An 18,462-nucleotide genomic window follows, 5' to 3' on the forward strand; every position below is an offset into this window, starting at 1 on the left:
TAGTTTGTAGACGCTAGCACTTTCACGCAAACAAATTAATTAATTTATGCTTTTAGGATCCCTCACAGCAAAGCTTTACAGGCTTATTTGCAAAAAATAATAAATGCACTTTTTTTTTTGCTGCCATTATATGTGCACTTATTATTTTTTTGTAAAAGGTGGATTTAGCCATAAAGGTAAATACTATAATAATCCAAAATATACCTTCGCTGAAAGTACAGTACAACTTTTTTCAATATTTGCCTTGAGCTCTGCTCTAATGGCGGATGTAGTGGAACAGTTACAGACCTCAGATTTGTTCAGCTTATCTTAAATGCGTCAGTGGATCCTGGAACAGACTTCCTGACTTAACACGGTTATTATGTAGTCACATTTTTCATTATCATCTAAATAGATGTTAGGTCTTAGAATATCCAGTGCCAAAGTAAGTTTCTCAAAATACATAAAAGGTCTCTTCATGCCAGAATCTGTTTTTTAAAGTTGAAATCTTGGCTTATTAAAGAAAAAAAAATCAATTACAGAAGAACTTCATCCAAAGCCCCTAAAGCATGCAAAAGGCTAAACACATGTGTAAGGCCTCATTCAAATGGATGCTGGTACCCGTACTGTTTGCAAGAGGCATTTGTTTTGGCATCTGCGTCCGCCCCCAGCTGTGTGCAGGCAGCCTATGAAAGTGGATGCTGATGGACATTGACGCATGTCAAAATTTGACAGGCATGCTGGAGCAGGTACATAACCCCATATGCACACTGTCTGCATTCTTAACCCTTTTGCTGCAAGGTCCGCAACTGAGGATCCTGTGGCTATGTGTAGCTTTTCTTTTTTCTTTTTTTTTATTCTTTTATTATGGCAAAGCTTCTCAGATACAACAAATTAAGTAATCTCAGAAAATCTTCCAGTCTATCAAAACTATAATAAATCAACACATACACTATATTACCAAAAGTATTGGGACACTTGATTAGCCTGCACAGAGTCCTGACCTAAACCCGATAGGACCCCTTTGGGAGGAATTAGAGCGGTCAGGCCTTCTCGTCCAACATCAGTGCCTGACCTAAAAAACGCGCTTCTGAAAGAATGGTCAAACATTCCCATAGACACACTCCTAAACCTTGTGGACAGCCTTCCCAGAAGAGTTGAAGCTGTTGAAGCTGCAGAGGGTGGGCCAACTCAATATTGAACCCTACGGACTAAGACTGGGATGCCATTAAAGTTCATGTGCATGTAAAGGCAGGCGTCACAATACTTTTGGTTAGGGCCAAAACTAGGGGGGGCAGATGCCCCAGGTGACGTATCTAGGGGGCGTCACTCTGCTCCTCCCACCTGCCAGTGCAATAGAAAGGCATTCCAGAGTGATGCTTAAGCATGTAAGAGCCTTTGTGAAACTGGAAGCCATTTATTAGGACAAGGAGAGGGGTTTGTGTGCAGAAGGCCCTGGACTATAAAGTTGGGTTTGGTATGGCAAAGGATTGGGGGGCCTATGGGGGGTAAAGGGAAGGCAGCCCTGGACTGGGGGGGTGCAGAAGAGGCCCTTGACTAGGAAATGGTGGTTGGTGGGGGCCTTGGGCTGATGGGGTGTGCGGACTAGGAAATGGTGGTTGGTGGGGGCCTTGGGCTGATGGGGTGTGCGGAGGAGACACTGGGGTGGGGGTGGGGGGTGCAGAGGAGGCCCTGGACTTGGGGGGGGGGGGGTACAGAAGAGACCTTTGACTAGGAAATAGTGGTTGGTGTGACTAAGGCCTCTGGATGGTGGGGGGGTATAAGAGAGATGCTAAACTAGGTGAAGTAGGTGCCTGGAGGTCCCAGATTAGAAGAGGGGGTGTCTGGAGGCCCTGGACCAGGACAGCAGATGTCTGGAGGCCTTGGACTATTAAAGGGGGATAGTGGAAGCCCTCTGGACTAGGAAAGAGGGTGCCTGAAGGACCTGCCAGCTTTAGGAAGAAACAGCCTGAATCTAAAGCCTGGGCTGCGGAAGAGCCTGCCTGGGCCCTGAAGGGTGAGTTCATAACATAAAAAGGGACATTTATCAATTGTCCCAAGTAATGTCAAACAGGAGCAGAGCAGAGAAAACAAGATTTAGTGCTTGTTTGGCTGTACTTCTGTGCATCACAGCAGTGCAAATTGTTTTGCACTCCTGTGACCTGGTTTCAGCTGACAGCGAGCTGCTGGCTGACGTCACAGACCCGGTCCAGGCTGGGGAAAGATCGCAACCTTATGGTTGGGATCCGCTCACATGCCTGGACCAGCACCCAACTCAGTCTGTACCGGCCGCTCCCGCCCCCTCCACAGCCCAGTGTTTCAGTGAGTGCGTGGGGCGGGGGGGGGGGGGGGTGGCAGAGCAGAGAGCCAGAGATTGACTTGACAGTCACCAGCTCTCTGCTCAGGGAGCTCTGAGAACTGAGTGATTGGCGGTGTTTGATTACTCGGTTCGCAGCCTTAGAACTGACGGGGGGACAGATGCAGCATTCACCTACATAAATATGATTTAAAAAAAAAAATCCCAAACCCGACATCTCCTCTTTTCTGCTATCTGGCCCACATGACAATTAGGCCTCATTCAGGTGGAGCATATGCATCCATGCCCAGTGTGATGGCCATGTACCGCGTGGGGTTGCATGGTGTTCTGTGCATCAGTGTGCAAGCAGTCCAGTCAAAATCAATTGGGACGCAGCAGCTGTATGGACATAGTCGAATGTCAAAATTTGATATCCAGACAGGAAGGAATGCATATATCCGAATGCACAGTGTCTGCATTCAGATCTGTGCACCCACTTCTACAGGTGAAGCTCTCTGGTGGATGCAGATGCAGCAAAAAGTGGCTCAGTATACAGGACCTGTCTCAGCGCCTGTCTGAATGAGGCCTTAGGAGAATTTATCAAAACTAGAGCAGACAGAATCTGGAGCAGCTGTGCATGGCAACCAATCAGGTCATAGCTTTCATTTTCAGAGCCCAACAAGCTGAAGATAGAAGCTGATTGGTTGCCATGCGCAGCTGTTCCAGATTCTGACTGCACTGGTTTTGATAAATTCCCCTCACTGTGTTTTACATTTCTTACTCCTGACTACTGCATTCTAAGTACAGCACATTCTTTGTTAAAGTGGTTATAAAGACAGAAGGTGCATTCTATGCATGAAGGTAAAAAACCTTCTGTGTGCAGCAGCCCCAATACCCCCCCCCAGGCCCCTTCTAATATTTACCGGAGCCCCCTCTCGATTCAGCGAAATCCACGAGAGCCTTGGCTCTCCCGGGACTTGCACTCCTGATTGACTTTTGGCTCCCGCTGCTGTCAAAAGCCAATCACAACCAGTGAGCCAATCAGGAGACGGAGTGGGTGGGAGTGCGCCTGCTTGGATGCCCCCATAGCAAGCTGCTTGCTGTGGGGGCACCCGGAAGGAGGGAGGGGTGCTGGCTAGGAACCCGAGAAGAAGAGGATCTTGTTTTGCACAGAGCAGGGTAAGTATGACATGTTTGTTATTACATTGTTTTGCATAGAAATTTGGCGTTTTATATTGTAGGCCGGTAATTCTTAGTAATAACACACTTAAATCTGTCCAAACAAGAGTCTAGTAGACATCCCGGGTATGATAAAGTTTGAAACACAAAATAATAAATTATAATATAGTAAATAACTATAAATTATTATAAAAAAATAATAATATAATAATAAAATGAATTTCCACACAATACACGATCGCTCAATTCTGCAAGTGTTCTAATTTACTATCGCCATTTTCTAGCTGATCTAAAACCACTTTTGACGTAAAGGGACATTTTTTGGTTGCTATGGACAATCTCAAGTTTCCAGACAGAAAGAACAGTACAGTATATATAATATAAAACTGCATGCAGGGCACTGGGGACAAAAGGGAGGTGAAATAATTTGATACAGTATTGTAATCTATAAGATTACAGTGTACTGTATGTGTTATGTTTGTACTTTTTGAATTTCCTGCTAGGCTCCGCCCCCATGTGTCCCGACACTCGTAGGGAACGGAGCCCGGCACACAGAGCATCAGGCGGAGGATTCGGCGGAGGACACGGTAAGTATGCTGTAACAGAATTCTGCAATGCAATCCCGAGTGTGGTTCGGGGTTACCGCTAATGGTACTGAAATTTAACCCCGAGCCACACTTGGGAATACCGCCAGGAGGGTTAAAGTGGCTGGGTGAAAAAAAATTAAAAGTCAGCAGCTACAAACACTGTAGCTGCTGACTTTTAATATTAGGGCACTTACCTGTCCAGGGAGCCCGTGATGTAGGCACCCCAGCCGATTTTCGGATCAACTCCCAGGTGCTGCCGCCGCTCTAACTGGTAAGGGAACCTGGCAGTGAAGACTTTCGGCTTCACAACTGGTTCCCTACTGCGCATACGCGAGGACACCACTTTCTAATTGGCCCGGCGGCGGGGGAAGGAGGAGGGGGCCAAACTCCCGGAAGATCTGGACGCAACCCCGTCTCCAGAAGGGGATCTGTCAAAAACAGGTCCCCGTTCCCCCCTCCCCCCTGAAAGGTGCCAAATGTGCCACAGGAGGGGGGAGGAAGCGTATAATCGGAAGTTCCATTTTTGAGTGGAACTCCGCTTTAAGGCTTCATGTACACAGGACGTTTGAAAACCTCTTCTGAATGCTGGAACTTGACAGCTAGTAACCAATGTTTTAAAAACGTCCGTTTTGCCACTTTAAAATGCCGGGTTTAGCGGCGTTTATGTGCGTTTGCGTTTAGAAGCGTTTTTTACTTTGTAAATGGTCAGAAATGTATCCCTAGTGAAAGCGCCTATAAACGAAAAGCTTATAAACGCGAGTTACCGCGTTTAGGCACGTTTACACTTTGTTACAAGCATTTGGCGTTTCAAATACTACTAAACTACTGTCCTGAACGTGATTTTTTTGCTTTCAGAAAAATGCTTCTAACCTAAACTGCTTCTAAAATACTATAAACGCCTGAGTATACATTTTTTTATGTACCAATAAGATAACATAGAGACGAGTTCAGGGGCTGCTGAAAAAAATGCCCAAATGCTCCTAAACGTGAGTTTACCAACTGCATGAGGCCTTAAAGCGGAGTTCCACACAAAAATGGAACTTCCGCTTTTCGGAACCCTCCCCCCCTCCGGTGTCACATTTGGCACCTTTCAGGGGGGAGGGGGGTGCAGATACCTGTCTAAGACAGGTATTTGCACCCACTTCTGGCATAGACTCCCATGGGAGTCTACGCTTCTTCCCGTCCCCACCGCGCTGTCTCCTGGGAAACACACAGCTCCCAGGAGAGAGTGGGGACCACTTGGGACGCGCAGCGCGACTCGCGCATGCGCAGTAGGGAACTGGGAAGTGAAGTCGCAACGCTTCACTTCCTGATTCCCTCACCTAGGATGGCGGCGGCAGCTGCCGAGAACTGAGCTGGTTCTCGGCGTCGCCTGCCGACATCGCTGGACCCTGGGACAGGTAAGTGGCCATGTATTAAAAGTCAGCAGCTGCAGTATTTGTAGCTGCTGGCTTTTAATATTTTTTTTTTTTTGGCGGTGTGGGTGGACCCCCGCTTTAAAGTTTTAAAAAATATTGGTGTATTTTGCCAGGATATCCACCAGATGGCAGCATTGAACCACAGCAACAAAGAACTTTGCTACTCTTAAAGGGAAATTATAATAGTTGTGAGTCAATTCTTACAATGAGTCAGACGTCTCATTGGAAACAATAAATAAATATAGAAGAGCAAGCTTGTAAATATGTAAAGTCGCAGCAAAAGTTCCACTTTAAGGCTGGGTTCACACTGGTGCAATGCCAGACATTGCATGTGATCCGTGCCGCATTGCTGTGCACATCACATGCGATGTCTGTGCGATGCGAATTCAGTCATACAGTTTGTATGGCTAAAAAATGGTGCAGGGCCCTTTTTTGATCCGCACTGGAATCAGATCGCATGGGTGTTCAGACCTATGCGATCCGATATCACAGTTTGCAGTGCAGTTCACAGAGAGCATTGTGACCTGCCTGCGAGTAGGATGCAATGCGGGAACCCGCACAGGAATCACACTGGTTCCCGCATCGCACCAGTGTGAACCAGGACTAATACTAACTCAAAATATACACTCCCTAAAACTGTCCTATATACAGTACTATATACTTATTGTATAGGCAGTTGGAGGGGTGCAGCCATGTTTTTGGATGATTCTGTTTTCCGTTGGATACTGATTTAGGTGTTCTGTATGAATATTGTGTTTTGTAGAAGCATGCGCTTATTGTTAAAGGCCCGTGTGAAGTGCGGAAGAGAGAGCTGGTTTTTCTGCAGTTCCACCTTAATGAGACGGAACAAGACTTCAGCGCTATCGACTACTTACTGTTCTCTTCTTTTAAGAATTTCCTAAATAGGTAAGAATTCTTCTCTTGCCAACAGATAAAAAAATACACTGAATTTAACATGTGTTCCGAAAAGGAACAAACAAGAAATAAGACAGACTGATTACCAGATGCCATGGAAATGAATATTTACCTTCACTGGCACTCCAGGTAGGTGGTACTGTGCAGCAGTATTGGCAGTGCAGGTAGGTGGTACAATACAGTAGTTCTGGCAGCACAGGTAGATGGTAAAATGCAGCAGTTCTGGTAGTGCAGGTAGGTGCTACAATACATTAGTTCTGGCAGTGCAGGTAGGATGTACAATACATTAGTTCTGGCAGTGCAGGTAGGATGTACAATGCAGTAGTTCTGGCAGTGCAGGTACTGTATGTTGTGCAGTGCAGCAATTCTGGCAGTGCAGGTAAGTGATACAATACAGTAGTTCTGGCAGTGCAGGTAAGTGGTACAATGCAGTATTTCTGGCAGTGTAGGTGGATAGTGCAATGAAATTATTCTGGCAGTGCAGGTATGTGGTACAATGCAGTGGTTCTGGCAGTGAAGGTAGGTGGTAAAATACAGTAGTTCAGGCAGGAAGTACAATCCAACAGTTCTTGCAGTGCAGGTAGGTGGTACAAGGTAGCAGTTCTGGCAGTGCAGGTAGGTGGTACAAGGTAGCAGTTCTGGCAGTGCAGGTAGGTGATAAAATACAATGGTTCTGGCAGAACAGGTAGGTGGTACAAATACAGTAGTTCTGGCAGTGCAGGTGGGTGGTATAATGTAGCTGTTCTGCAAGTGAGGTAGGTGGTACAGTGCAGCTGTTCTGGCAGTGCAGGTAGGTGGTTCAATACAGTAGTTCTGGCAATGCAGGTAGGTGATACAATGTAGCTGTTCTGGCAGGGCAGGTAGGTGGTACAGCGCAGCTGTTCTGGCAGTGCAGGTAGGTGGTACAATACAGCTGTTCTGGCAGTGCAGGTAGGTGGTACAATACAGTAGTTCTGGCAGGGCAGGTAGGAAGTACAATGCTAGTAGCTTGGCTGTCATTCTGGTTCAATCATTTATGTGATTTCTAATGCCGCGTACACACGAGCGGACTTTACGGCAGACTTGGTGCGGCGGACTTTTCGACAGACTTTCCGAATGAACAGACTTGCCTACACACGATCAACCAAAGTCCGACGGATTTGTACGTGATGACGTATGACCGGACTAAAACAAGGAAGTTCATAGCCAGTAGCCAATAGCTGCCCTAGCGTCGGTTTTTGTCCGTTGGACTAGCATACAGACGAGCGGACTTTTCGACCGGACTCGAGTCCGTTGGAAAGATTTGAAACATGTTTCATTTCTAGGTCCGTCGAACTTTTGGGAAAAAAAAGTCCGCTGGAGCCCACACACGAGTCTGCCGTAAAGTCCGCTCGTGTGTACGTAGCATTAGTCACTGACCTTGAGCAAGTATACAGATCCAGTGTTCTAACTTTCTGATCTGCATGCTTGTTCCAGGTCAGTGACTCAGAAAGTCCTGCCACCAAACACAGCCAGTCAGCTGGTATTCTTAAGCCCTATACACACTACCAGATTTTCTGCTGATTTTTGTCTTCAGATTTACCAAAGTCCTCGTATCTCTACCTTTAGAGGTTCTCTTTAAATCCTGCCTGTGTTGTATTTTTGTCATGGTTCCTTCCATACAGATGGTATGACATTGGAGGAATTGTGCAGGTTTCCAAGCCCGTGTCTGTATCTCCATAATCTCACCGGGAATACAATCTTCCCTTGTCTTCTGATAAAACCTCCATCGCCTTTTCAATGGGCTCTTTGTGCTCGGCAGGCGCTTCATCTCTTTTATTAGGACTTTGACGTAACTGAAATTTAGAAGGATGATCAGGATGAAAAGAGCATTTTTATTTAGTTGATAACATTAATCTCTGTGTAAACAGGACCACGTGCCCGTACCTGTGCCAGGTTGGGAAGAGAACCCATTATCCTTGGCATGGACTGCGACTGGTGGCTGTGTTTGTGCTGCCCATGGATCCATTATTATTGGCAAGAATCATATACACCTGAGTGTTCAGCATACTAAGGGATGCAGTGCCCAATTACCAAGTAGGCAGAATAGGCCTCGGCCTATGGGTCCCAAGCCATTGAAGGGCCCTGCGATAATGGATCAAAATATTGATTTGATCTTGAAAGGAAATTACAATGAAGCGTTCTTAAAGTTGTAGTAAACTCTGTTACACCAATTGTATCTACAGGTAAGGCTATAATAAAGCTTATCTGTAGGTACTGTTAATATGTCCTAAACTTGCACTGTTTAGGAGTTATTCAGAGTGCATGCTGCGGGTGACGTCATCAGCACATGCACTCTGAAGGTCCGGCTTACAGTGTTGGACCTTCAGAGCCCGTGCCATAAACGGCGGCTCCCGCATGCATGCGTGGAAGTAAAGTCATCACGTCCCCCGCCACTCATGTAACTGAAGGCTGCGAACCCGGAAGGAAGACCAGGGGAAGATGTCAGCCCTCTCAGCGTTGACAGCGCAGAGATTTTATCCAGCACTGAGGGGGTGACATGGCTTCTTTACATCAAAGTCTGGAATCAGCGCTAAATGCACATTAATGGGACATGTGTTTACGTTACCTATAGCGAAAAGGTTTTTTTTGGCTAGCATAGGGAACAGTTAGATCCCAACTCCGAGCACAGCAACAACAAAAAAAAGTACCATGCATTGCCCCCCCCCCCACTGTAAAGGGTTACAAAGGCTAAATTCTCCTTCTATTTAGGAAAGCTAGAGTAAGGAGAAATGCATATCCTATTCTATGCTCCAGCAAGGTCCCAATGGAAGTGCAACCGGTCCCCCACTTGAAGCTCTCTAAGTCGCTTATGGTTCATCGCCACCACATATAATAGAGGATAAGGCTAGGTTCACATTGCGATTTTTGCATATGTTCCCAAAATGCATCATTGGGGCTCTGTCACATTGGAGACCCCTGTACGTACACCCCTGGGATAGGGTATGTAATACAGCCACTTCCCATACTTCCTAGGCTAAATTAACATCTAATTCCACATCAGCCTGCGTTCAGGAAGTGAAAACATAAAATAATTAAACAAAATTACACAGATGTCACACCTTAACTGCTGCTGCTCTAATTATCAAAATGTAAAAATAGTGGAAAATAAAAAAGTGCAATAAAAAACTACTTCTAAAAATTCCTAGGAGAGCTGTGTTGCATACAAAAAAAACATATATTAACAGTATTTCATTGTTATTATATATGATTTTTTTACTTTGTATGTAACAGCGCTGCTAGGAATATTAGTAGTAGTAGTAGTAGTTTAATACACTTTTTATTTTTTAAAATATTTAGCATTTAACCCCACAAGGGTAGATTTTATTCTAATTCTTGGAGTTGGGTTTTAAAAATAACTGCAGTTGGTTTAATCTCTGTGTACCCTTGGGGAAATTCCCCGTCTCTTCCTATCCCAGATGCACAACAGGAAGCTAGAAGAAATCTTGCAAAATTGGTACACTTCCTGATTAATTAATTTCTTCCATTATTATTTACAGTGCAAATCAAACAAAATTCATGCAGGACTGTGAGAGTTCCTTCTCCAGCTGGAAATTCTCCGGGGGATTTCGCACGTGGGTGAAAATGTCTCTTGTGAAGTCAACAGAGGAAGATGGAAGCCAATCGGTGGAATTCAGACAGGAGGTGGGAGATCAGATTCAGTTAAAGAATAAATAAGTAGGCCACTATCACTGACGTCTGTTCAGAAAATGCCAGTTCACCGGCTGTCATGGTAATTGAGTGACTTCGAGTCTCTGAACTGACAAGTATGCAAACAAAGTAGGTATACCCTGGTTTTACTTGCTGCAGACTTGTTCAAAGTCTGTGACTCTGAAAGTATTGAACCCAGAGACAGCCAGGCAGCTATCATTTTCATCAGCGGCAGCCTACATAGTTCTTTTAGCACAGGCTTCATTTAAATCTCACCTACAGTTTAGTTCCATTCACATAATTACAATTGAAAACACTAATATTGCATCTGGCCAGTCCTTAGATGTGGTGGCTGCATTACTTTTAATTTTTCAGGTTTGAGAACATTAACTGCAAGTATCAAAAATACCTATTGAAAATCCGTGTCTTTTCAACTCACTATGATCTGATCTGAAATCCCAAACATTGTCATCTTTCCCAGCTAATTTCTCTAAACTGTGGCCCACAGGCACCATTCCATCCACTGACACCAATGGTGGGGCACTACTCCTTCCACTGACACCAGTGTTGGGGGGGGGGGGGGACACCATTCCTCCCACTGACACCAATGATGGGGCACTATTCCTCTCCTAAATACCAACAATGGAGCTGATACCAACAATGGGGCACTAATCCTCCCACTAAAACCAATGCTGGAGCATTGTTTACTTCCACTGACACCAAGGTGTTTTTCTAATCTCACTGGCCCCAGCCTGTCATTGATTTTGACAGGCTGCTGGCAGTGGGCTGTTCGATGTACCTGAGCCTCCCTTGTGATCAAAAGTGCACATTTTTGTGCCCTTTGTATGGGCCCAACCTCCCATGTGCATTTGTATTCCATTTTTACATCTATGTGGATAACTCAAAACAAAACTCTCAGCCAGCTGGATGGTTATTGTAACTTGTTGAAATATATTTATACTTTCAAGTTGATATCACACTTCGGCATTGTGAAGGAAGCACCACCATATCACACCGTACGTCATCGCACTTAAACAGTACCTGCCATCTCACCTGAAGTACAGCACACAAGAATGCACTGTGGTGCGTTGTGCTGTCAAAAATGGTGGAAGTGTGTTCTTTTTGCACTTTAAAGAAAAAACGGTGGCCAGACTATGGACATTTATATATTTATATGTCCTTAATATGCCAAAATCAGCTTTAAAAACATGTCATCGCTAACCTCTGCAACTGCAGGTACTGTGGAGTAAGTGATCCTCAAAGTATCTTTTATTTGGCTGTAGTAGTAGTACATGCAGCATGGTTTGTTTATAGCACAGAATATAGAGGCTGAGTTACTAAGAGTTGAGAATTTTCACTCAAATTATGAAAATATTCATTTTAATTACCCAATCAAAACCGAATTCCTGTTCACTGTGAATACTGTGCAGATGATCTAAGTAAACAGGGATTTGGTTTTCACATGACTTTCCACCCAAAAGGGGAAGCTCCGCTTATCTACCTCCGCTGCCACATTTGGCTCCTTTGGGGGGGGGGGGGGGGCGCGGGTACCTGGTTCCAGTGGCAGCTGGTGCTCAAAATTTTTGGGGGGGCGCAAACTGAAAAATTCTAAAAAACATCAATTGCAACCTCACTGTGCCTATTAAATTCAGCCACTTTGCCCATCAAATGCAGCCACTGTGCCAATCAAATGCAGCCACTGTGCCCATCATATGCAGCCACTGTGCCCATCATATGCAGCCACTGTGCCCATCATATGCAGCCAGGTGCATCCCCCGGCTGTCAATTTAACACCCCCCCCCCCCCCCCGCGCGGCTGGTCCGGCATCATTTACCGCTCGCGTGGCGGGGCTCTGCTCCTCTCCTGGAGTGACGGGGCTGTTCTCTTCTTCTGCAGTGGCAGGAAGCGGCGACTCCTGTGTCCGATCGGCTCCTCAGGCTTCCTCCGCCGTGCCGTGTCTCCTCTTCCACCAAAGCATTAGGCATCCAATAGGATCGCCTAATACTTTGGCCAATCGGGAGACAGGTCTCACTGACCTGCCTCCTGATTGGCAGGGAGTAATGTTAATGTGAAAATAGCAAAAATTCATTCGCTATGTCACACAACAGGGTGGGATCGGGATGCAGTGCTCTGCACCCCGAGCCCATCCTATTTTGAAGCCTATTAAAGCCTCTGGCTCTAATCACATACTTCAAAATACACACCCCCCGCCTATCCCCGCCATAGTATTTCATGTGTCCGGCGTCCTGAAAGGGGCCGGGCACATGAATAGGGAGGGCGGCGGAGGTGTCAGGGGGAGCGGCGCCTGTGTGTCCACAATGCACGGGCTGCCACTGCCTGGTTCCCACTATGAATTCAGCCCCCTCTCCTTCCCCCTGCAGCGGGCCCATTCACAAAGCGCAGTGCGGGGAAAAACAGGCTGTGAAGCCTCAAGGCTTCACTGCAGGTTTCCCTTAGCCAAGATGGTGGCGCAAGCAACCGAGAGCCAATTCAAGAATCAGCTCAGGTGAGGACACCGCTGGATGCCTGAACAGGTAAGTGCCCTAATAGTAAAAGTCAGCAGCTTTAGTATTTGTAGCTGCTGTCTTTTCATTTTTCTCTCTTTAATTTGTGAAGACTCCCGGCAACTTTATTAAATCAGCTCAAAAGTGTGAGCATAAGCATCCATAAAACATGAGGAGATAAGCAGCATTACTGTCTTTCTCATGTATGTGGTCACCCGTAAAAGGCTAGAAACGTAATGGCAGGGAAAGTCAGTTTGGGTTTTAGGTTCTTGTTCATACAGCGTGATGACCACAGCTGAAATTACACCCCCACTGAGCCTGAGGTGTAGATTCGGTGGGGACATAAGGGGGTCCAAATCTACCCCAAAGTGTCTGTGGCACAGCAGTTAGGCGCTAGCACTGACACCATCAGTGAGGACAAGTGTCCAAAACACCTCACAGCCTCAGCTGTGCAGCTACGGGCAGAGCAGCTGAGGCGGTTGCGGTGCGACCCATACACCTAAAGGGGAATTTCTTTGTCAGCAGTACTGTCCACTGAAGGCCACTTGTTTAATTTTTGCCATGGTTGTGAAGTAAAGCATTGCAGCCATGGCATGTGTATAACCCTAAGCAGGGAGAAAGTGGTAAAACCAATTGTCTTTACCTGCTTTTATCGCCCCCTGACTGCCCATGTGAACAATCCCTAAGTAAACAGTGTATTTGTTCTTTTTATATTAGGGGCTGTGGAAAAATGTAGATACTAAAATCCTATCATGTGTATATTTGTCTATTATGTGTATATATGTCTCTATTTGAATGTATATACAGTGGGGAAAATTAATTTTTGATCCCCTGCAGATTTTAGTTTGCCCACTTACAAAGAAATGAAGGGACTATAATTTTTATCATAGGTGTATTTTAAATGATAGAGACAGAATATCAACCAAAAATCCAGAAAAAAACACATAATACAAATGTTATAAACTTAGTTGAAGTCCAGTGAGTAAAATAAGTATTTGATCCCCAAGCAAAACATGACTAAGTACTTGATGGAGAAACGCTTTCCCTGGGGGCACATGTGCGGGCATGCTCCCATGTCCTGCTGCTGCGTCCATTGACACAGACAGCAGTACCCCCAGTCGATGTCTGCTAGTGACGAAACGTGTAGGGTGGAGCCTATGACTGTGACGTCATCACGCCTTTCCTCTCAGGAGGTGGATGGGCAAACAATCTAGGAAGTGAAGAGAAGCCTATGGAGACGCCGCGTTTCCGTTTTATTTAACAAACACTGCTGTAACGCTTTCAAACGGCTTTTCTCTCGTAAGTGCAATCCACTCGTTTTTATTAAACTTGCCTTTATTAATTACTACACCATGGGAGCATTTTTTTTTTTGTTTTTGAGTATCACTGGTTCCAGCTGCAGTTTCAGACAACTTTTTAAAGGTCCTGGGGAGGCCGTTTCTTTCCCCGAGCTTGGTGAGACTACTTATTAGTGGTCACTGCGATCTGGTAAGCAGATTATTTATTCACCTGGGTGTTGAGCTGGACGCACTTTATATGAAGAACTTTCTCACTATTTCCTCCAATGTAACCTATGATCCTCATTCACATGGATGGGTGTTAACCCCTTGTTGTTTAATTTCAATGGGACTCTGCTTTAGTTTTATTATCACTTGATTAATCGAGCAATTATTTCACTAGCGCTGCATCTGTTTTGCATATTTTATCTGTTTGAGTTTTTCTATTAGACTTTAAGGTGCTGGCAGCTGTGTATATTTATATTCATATATATTAATTTTCTCTTATTTTTCGAGCGCAACGTTGGCCTTTGGGCTCCTTTTTTTTACAAACTTACAAAATCTGCAGGGGATCAAATTATAATAATACTACTGTTTACTATATCAAATTTTTTTTTTTTTTTTGTTGATGATTACAGACAAGTGTGGTGAATTTCATTGATCGAAGATCAGCTGCTGACAAGGGGGACCAGTTGTTCTTTGTGGTATTTGAATGGAAAGACCCGTACATTCAAGAAATTCAGGATGTGAGTATACAGCCCAACACTGAGAATGTGTGAAATGGAATCTAATCAGTTTTACAGCAATGCAAGAAAACTACTGGCACAGCTTTTCTTGTAAGCTTAAAGTGAACCTGCAGCCAGGACATTCAAGTATTTCCATGTTTCCAATATGCAGTAAATAAGCTTTAAAATATGTCTGTGTAGTTGCATGCACTGTGGAGCAATCCATTCCCAAAGTTCATTTCAATAGCATTTGAGGTTCATGAGGTTGTTATTTTCCTGGCGACCAAATACAGGGAACAACCAAACTTGAATAACAGAAAGAGTATTCCCGTGCTACCCAGACCAAAAAACAAAAGTAGGACACTAGTTGCAGCGAACACTGGATTGGTCAAACCATAACCAAAAATAGGAATGTAAATAAAATCAATAGATGGTGCTGTGCTCTAAGTGATAAATCAACAATCAAAGTGCTATGTGCTAAAAAAAACGAATATAGGACTCCAATACAATATACAAAAGTGACAATGCAAACACATAACACATAGTGTATGAGTGAATAATATCCTATATCGGATACATAGAAATAAAGTGCTTGTGCCAAAGGGGAAGTCCAGATACACAGAAAGTCCTCAGATGTATAGTAATGAGCAAAGTGAAAACGTAGGGTGCTGCTCCAACTCACACTCTGTGCAAATATGATAATGTGACGGTGGAATATGATAATGTGACGGTGGTTTGGTGGCTTTTTTCTTCAGTGCAATTACACCTCTATGTGCAATGGCCCCTTACTGCTGTAAGGTAACAGCGTAAACGTGTACAATAGAAATCTGGGAATTCAGGATCCTGTAATAGGTCCCACTGAGGGCTTCTTCTGTATGCAACTCAACAATGATGGATGGAAATATTCCCAAGCCGATGTGTAAGCAATATGTAAGGAGAGAAAGAAGGGGTCCTGAATCGTGAAGTAGTAAAAACTAGGTACTTTTATTGATAACAGCAAATAGAGGTACTCACATAAAAACTAGAGTAAAAAACAAAAGACCGTGAGCGGCGAGCTCACAACGTGACGTCACTTCCAGTGTCTATCTGTTCTGACGCGTATCGTCACGATCACGTGACTTCATCAGGGAACCAAACATGAACTGACATTAAATGAAGAGGAAGGGAGTGATGGTAAGATCATCATGGCATAATTTCCTTCTCCGAGGGGATATCAAATAGAGGCAGGCCCTGCACAAAAAACTCATCCTAAAACACGTGTTAAGACGCACATCGTAACATATGTAAATGCACTATAATGCATGTCAAAACGCATTGATACAGTGGCTTGCGAAAGTATTCGGCCCCCTTGAACTTTTCAACCTTTTGCCACATTTCAGGCTTCAAACATAAAGATATAAAATTTTAATTTTTTGTGAAGAATCACCAACAAGTGGGACACAGTTGTGAAGTGGAATGAAATCTATTGGATATTTTAAACTTTTTTAGCAATTAAAAAACTGAAAAGTGGTGCGTGCAAAATTATTCGGCCCCTTTACTTTCAGTGCAGCAAACTTACTCCAGAAGTTCAGCGAGGATCTCTGAATGATCCAATGTTGTCCTAAATGACTGATGGTGATAAATAGAATCCACCTGTGTGTAATCAAGTCTCTGTATAAATGCACCTGCTCTGTGATAGTCTCAGGGTTCTGTTGAAAGCGCAGAGAGCATCATGAAGACCAAGGAACACACCAGGCAGGTCCGTAATACTGTTGTTGAGAAGTTTAAAGCCGGATTTGGATACAAAAAGATTTCCCAAGCTTTAAACATCCCAAGGAGCACTGTGCAAGCAATCATTTTGAAATGGAAGGAGTATCAGACCACTGCAAATCTACCAAGACCTGGCTGTTCCTCTAAACTTTCAGCTCAGACAAGGAGAAGACTGATCAGAGATGCAGCCAAGAGGCCCATGATCACTCTGGATGAACTGCAGAGAACTACAGCTGAGGTGGGAGAGTCTGTCCATAGGACAACAATCAGTCGTACACTGCACAAATCTGGCCTTTATGGAAGAGTGGCAAGAAGAAAGCCATTTCTCAAAGATATCCATAAAAAGTCTCGTCTAAAGTTTGCCACAAGCCACCTGGGAGACACACCAAACATGTGGAAGAAGTATATATAATGGATTGAACTACTGAAGGAAAAAATTATCAATAATTGCCTTCAAAAAGTTGCCAACATCCCGAGTTAGTGGAAAAAATAAGACCCTTGGGTTAGGGAATTTATATACCCCCCAATATAATGGGACTTTGTAGGCGAACCATACAATGGATTAGATAAAAAGTGTTTTATTTATTTGAAAAATCATAAAAACATGATACATTTAGCAATGAGATCCATTGAGATCCATTGCTAAATGTATCATGTTTTTATGATTTTTCAAATAAATAAAACACTTTTTATCTAATCCATTGTATGGTTCGCCTACAAAGTCCCATTATATTGGGGGGTATATAAGTTCCCTAACCCAAGGGTCTTATTTTTTCCATTATGTGGAAGAAGGTGCTCTGGTCCGATGAAACCAAAATCGAACTTTTTGGCCACAATGCAAAACGATATGTTTGGCGTAAAAGCAACACAGCTCATCACACTCAACACACCATCCCCACTGTCAAACATGGTGGTGGCAGCATCATGGTTTGGGCCTGCTTTTCTTCAGCAGGGACAGGGAAGATGGTTAAAATTGAGGGGAAGATGGATGCAGCCAAATACAGGACCATTCTGGATGAAAACTTGTTGGAGTCTGCAAAAGACCTGAAACTGGGACGGAGATTTATCTTCCAACAAGACAATGATCCCAAACATACAGCAAAATCTACACAGGAATGGTTCACAAATAAACGTATCCAGGTGTTAGAATGGCCAAGTCAAAGTCCAGACCTGAATCCAATCGAGAATCTGTGGAAAGAGCTGAAAACTGCTGTTCACAAACGCTCTCCATCCAACCTCACTGAGCTCGAGCTGTTTTGCAAGGAAGAATGGGCAAGAATTTCAGTCTCCCGATGTGCAAAACTGATAGAGACATACCCCAAGCGACTTGCAGCTGTAATCGCAGCAAAAGGTGGCTCTACAAAGTATTAACGCAAGGGGGCCGAATAATTTTGCACGCCCCACTTTTCATTTTTTTATTAGTTAAAAAAGTTTCAAAAATCCAAAAGATTTTGTTCCACTTCACAATTGTGTCCCACTTGTTGGTGATTCTTCACAAAAAATAAACATTTTATATCTTTATGTTTGAAGCCTGAAATGTGGCAAAAGGTTGAAAAGTTCAAGGGGGCCGAATACTTTCGCAAGCCACTGTATGTGTTATGAGGTGTGTTAACATTCAGTATAATGCTACACGCCTTGAAAAATTAGAAGCTCTCCATGTGATAGCATTGATTGACACAGCTAATTGCTGTGATAGGTTCTCTTTACTGAGATATCAGGGGTCTATTAGTCCACTAATGTCTATCCTGTGCGCTACTGAAGCTACTGGAGCACAGATTGTGCTCATTTCGCTTTTTCCATGGCCACTGCAGCCAGGGAAAATGATAGCTGAAACCGGAAGTGAGGAAATCCTGTGAGCTGATTCACCTCTTTATTTTCTATGAAGGGGTGAACTTAGCCTTAAAGTAACATACCCAGCAAATCCAGGGTTGTTCTGCTATATTTCACTGCTCTGCTGCTGCCCTGCCATCTTCCTTCCTTACGTCATCGGAAGCTGGCTGTCTCTTCCTGGTCCTTGCAGCCCCCAATGGCACTCTGCCAGGTTCATTGTCCGCCAGCTGCTAGCTGGAAGCTGATGGCTTCTGGGATATCGGACATGGTCGCTTCAGGAGCAGGGAATGGAGTGGAACGTAAGTTAAAAGAAGGAAAATCAGCAAAAAAGGCA

At 44.3% G+C, this 18,462-nt stretch overlaps 1 protein-coding gene across 1 annotated transcript in view; it reads left to right on the top strand.

Moving 5' to 3' along the window:
- PACC1 (proton activated chloride channel 1) overlaps positions 1-18,462 on the top strand; it is a 74,407-nt gene that overhangs the window by 42,409 nt on the left and 13,536 nt on the right. The window contains exons 5-7 of the mRNA XM_073628408.1: positions 6,223-6,365; positions 9,893-10,037; positions 14,463-14,570. Coding sequence (XP_073484509.1) covers positions 6,223-6,365; positions 9,893-10,037; positions 14,463-14,570 — 396 coding nt within the window. The remainder of the gene's footprint in view (positions 1-6,222; positions 6,366-9,892; positions 10,038-14,462; positions 14,571-18,462) is intronic.

Source organism: Aquarana catesbeiana, linkage group LG04 (genome assembly GCF_042186555.1).
Source record: "Aquarana catesbeiana isolate 2022-GZ linkage group LG04, ASM4218655v1, whole genome shotgun sequence".
NCBI lineage: Eukaryota > Metazoa > Chordata > Amphibia > Anura > Ranidae > Aquarana > Aquarana catesbeiana.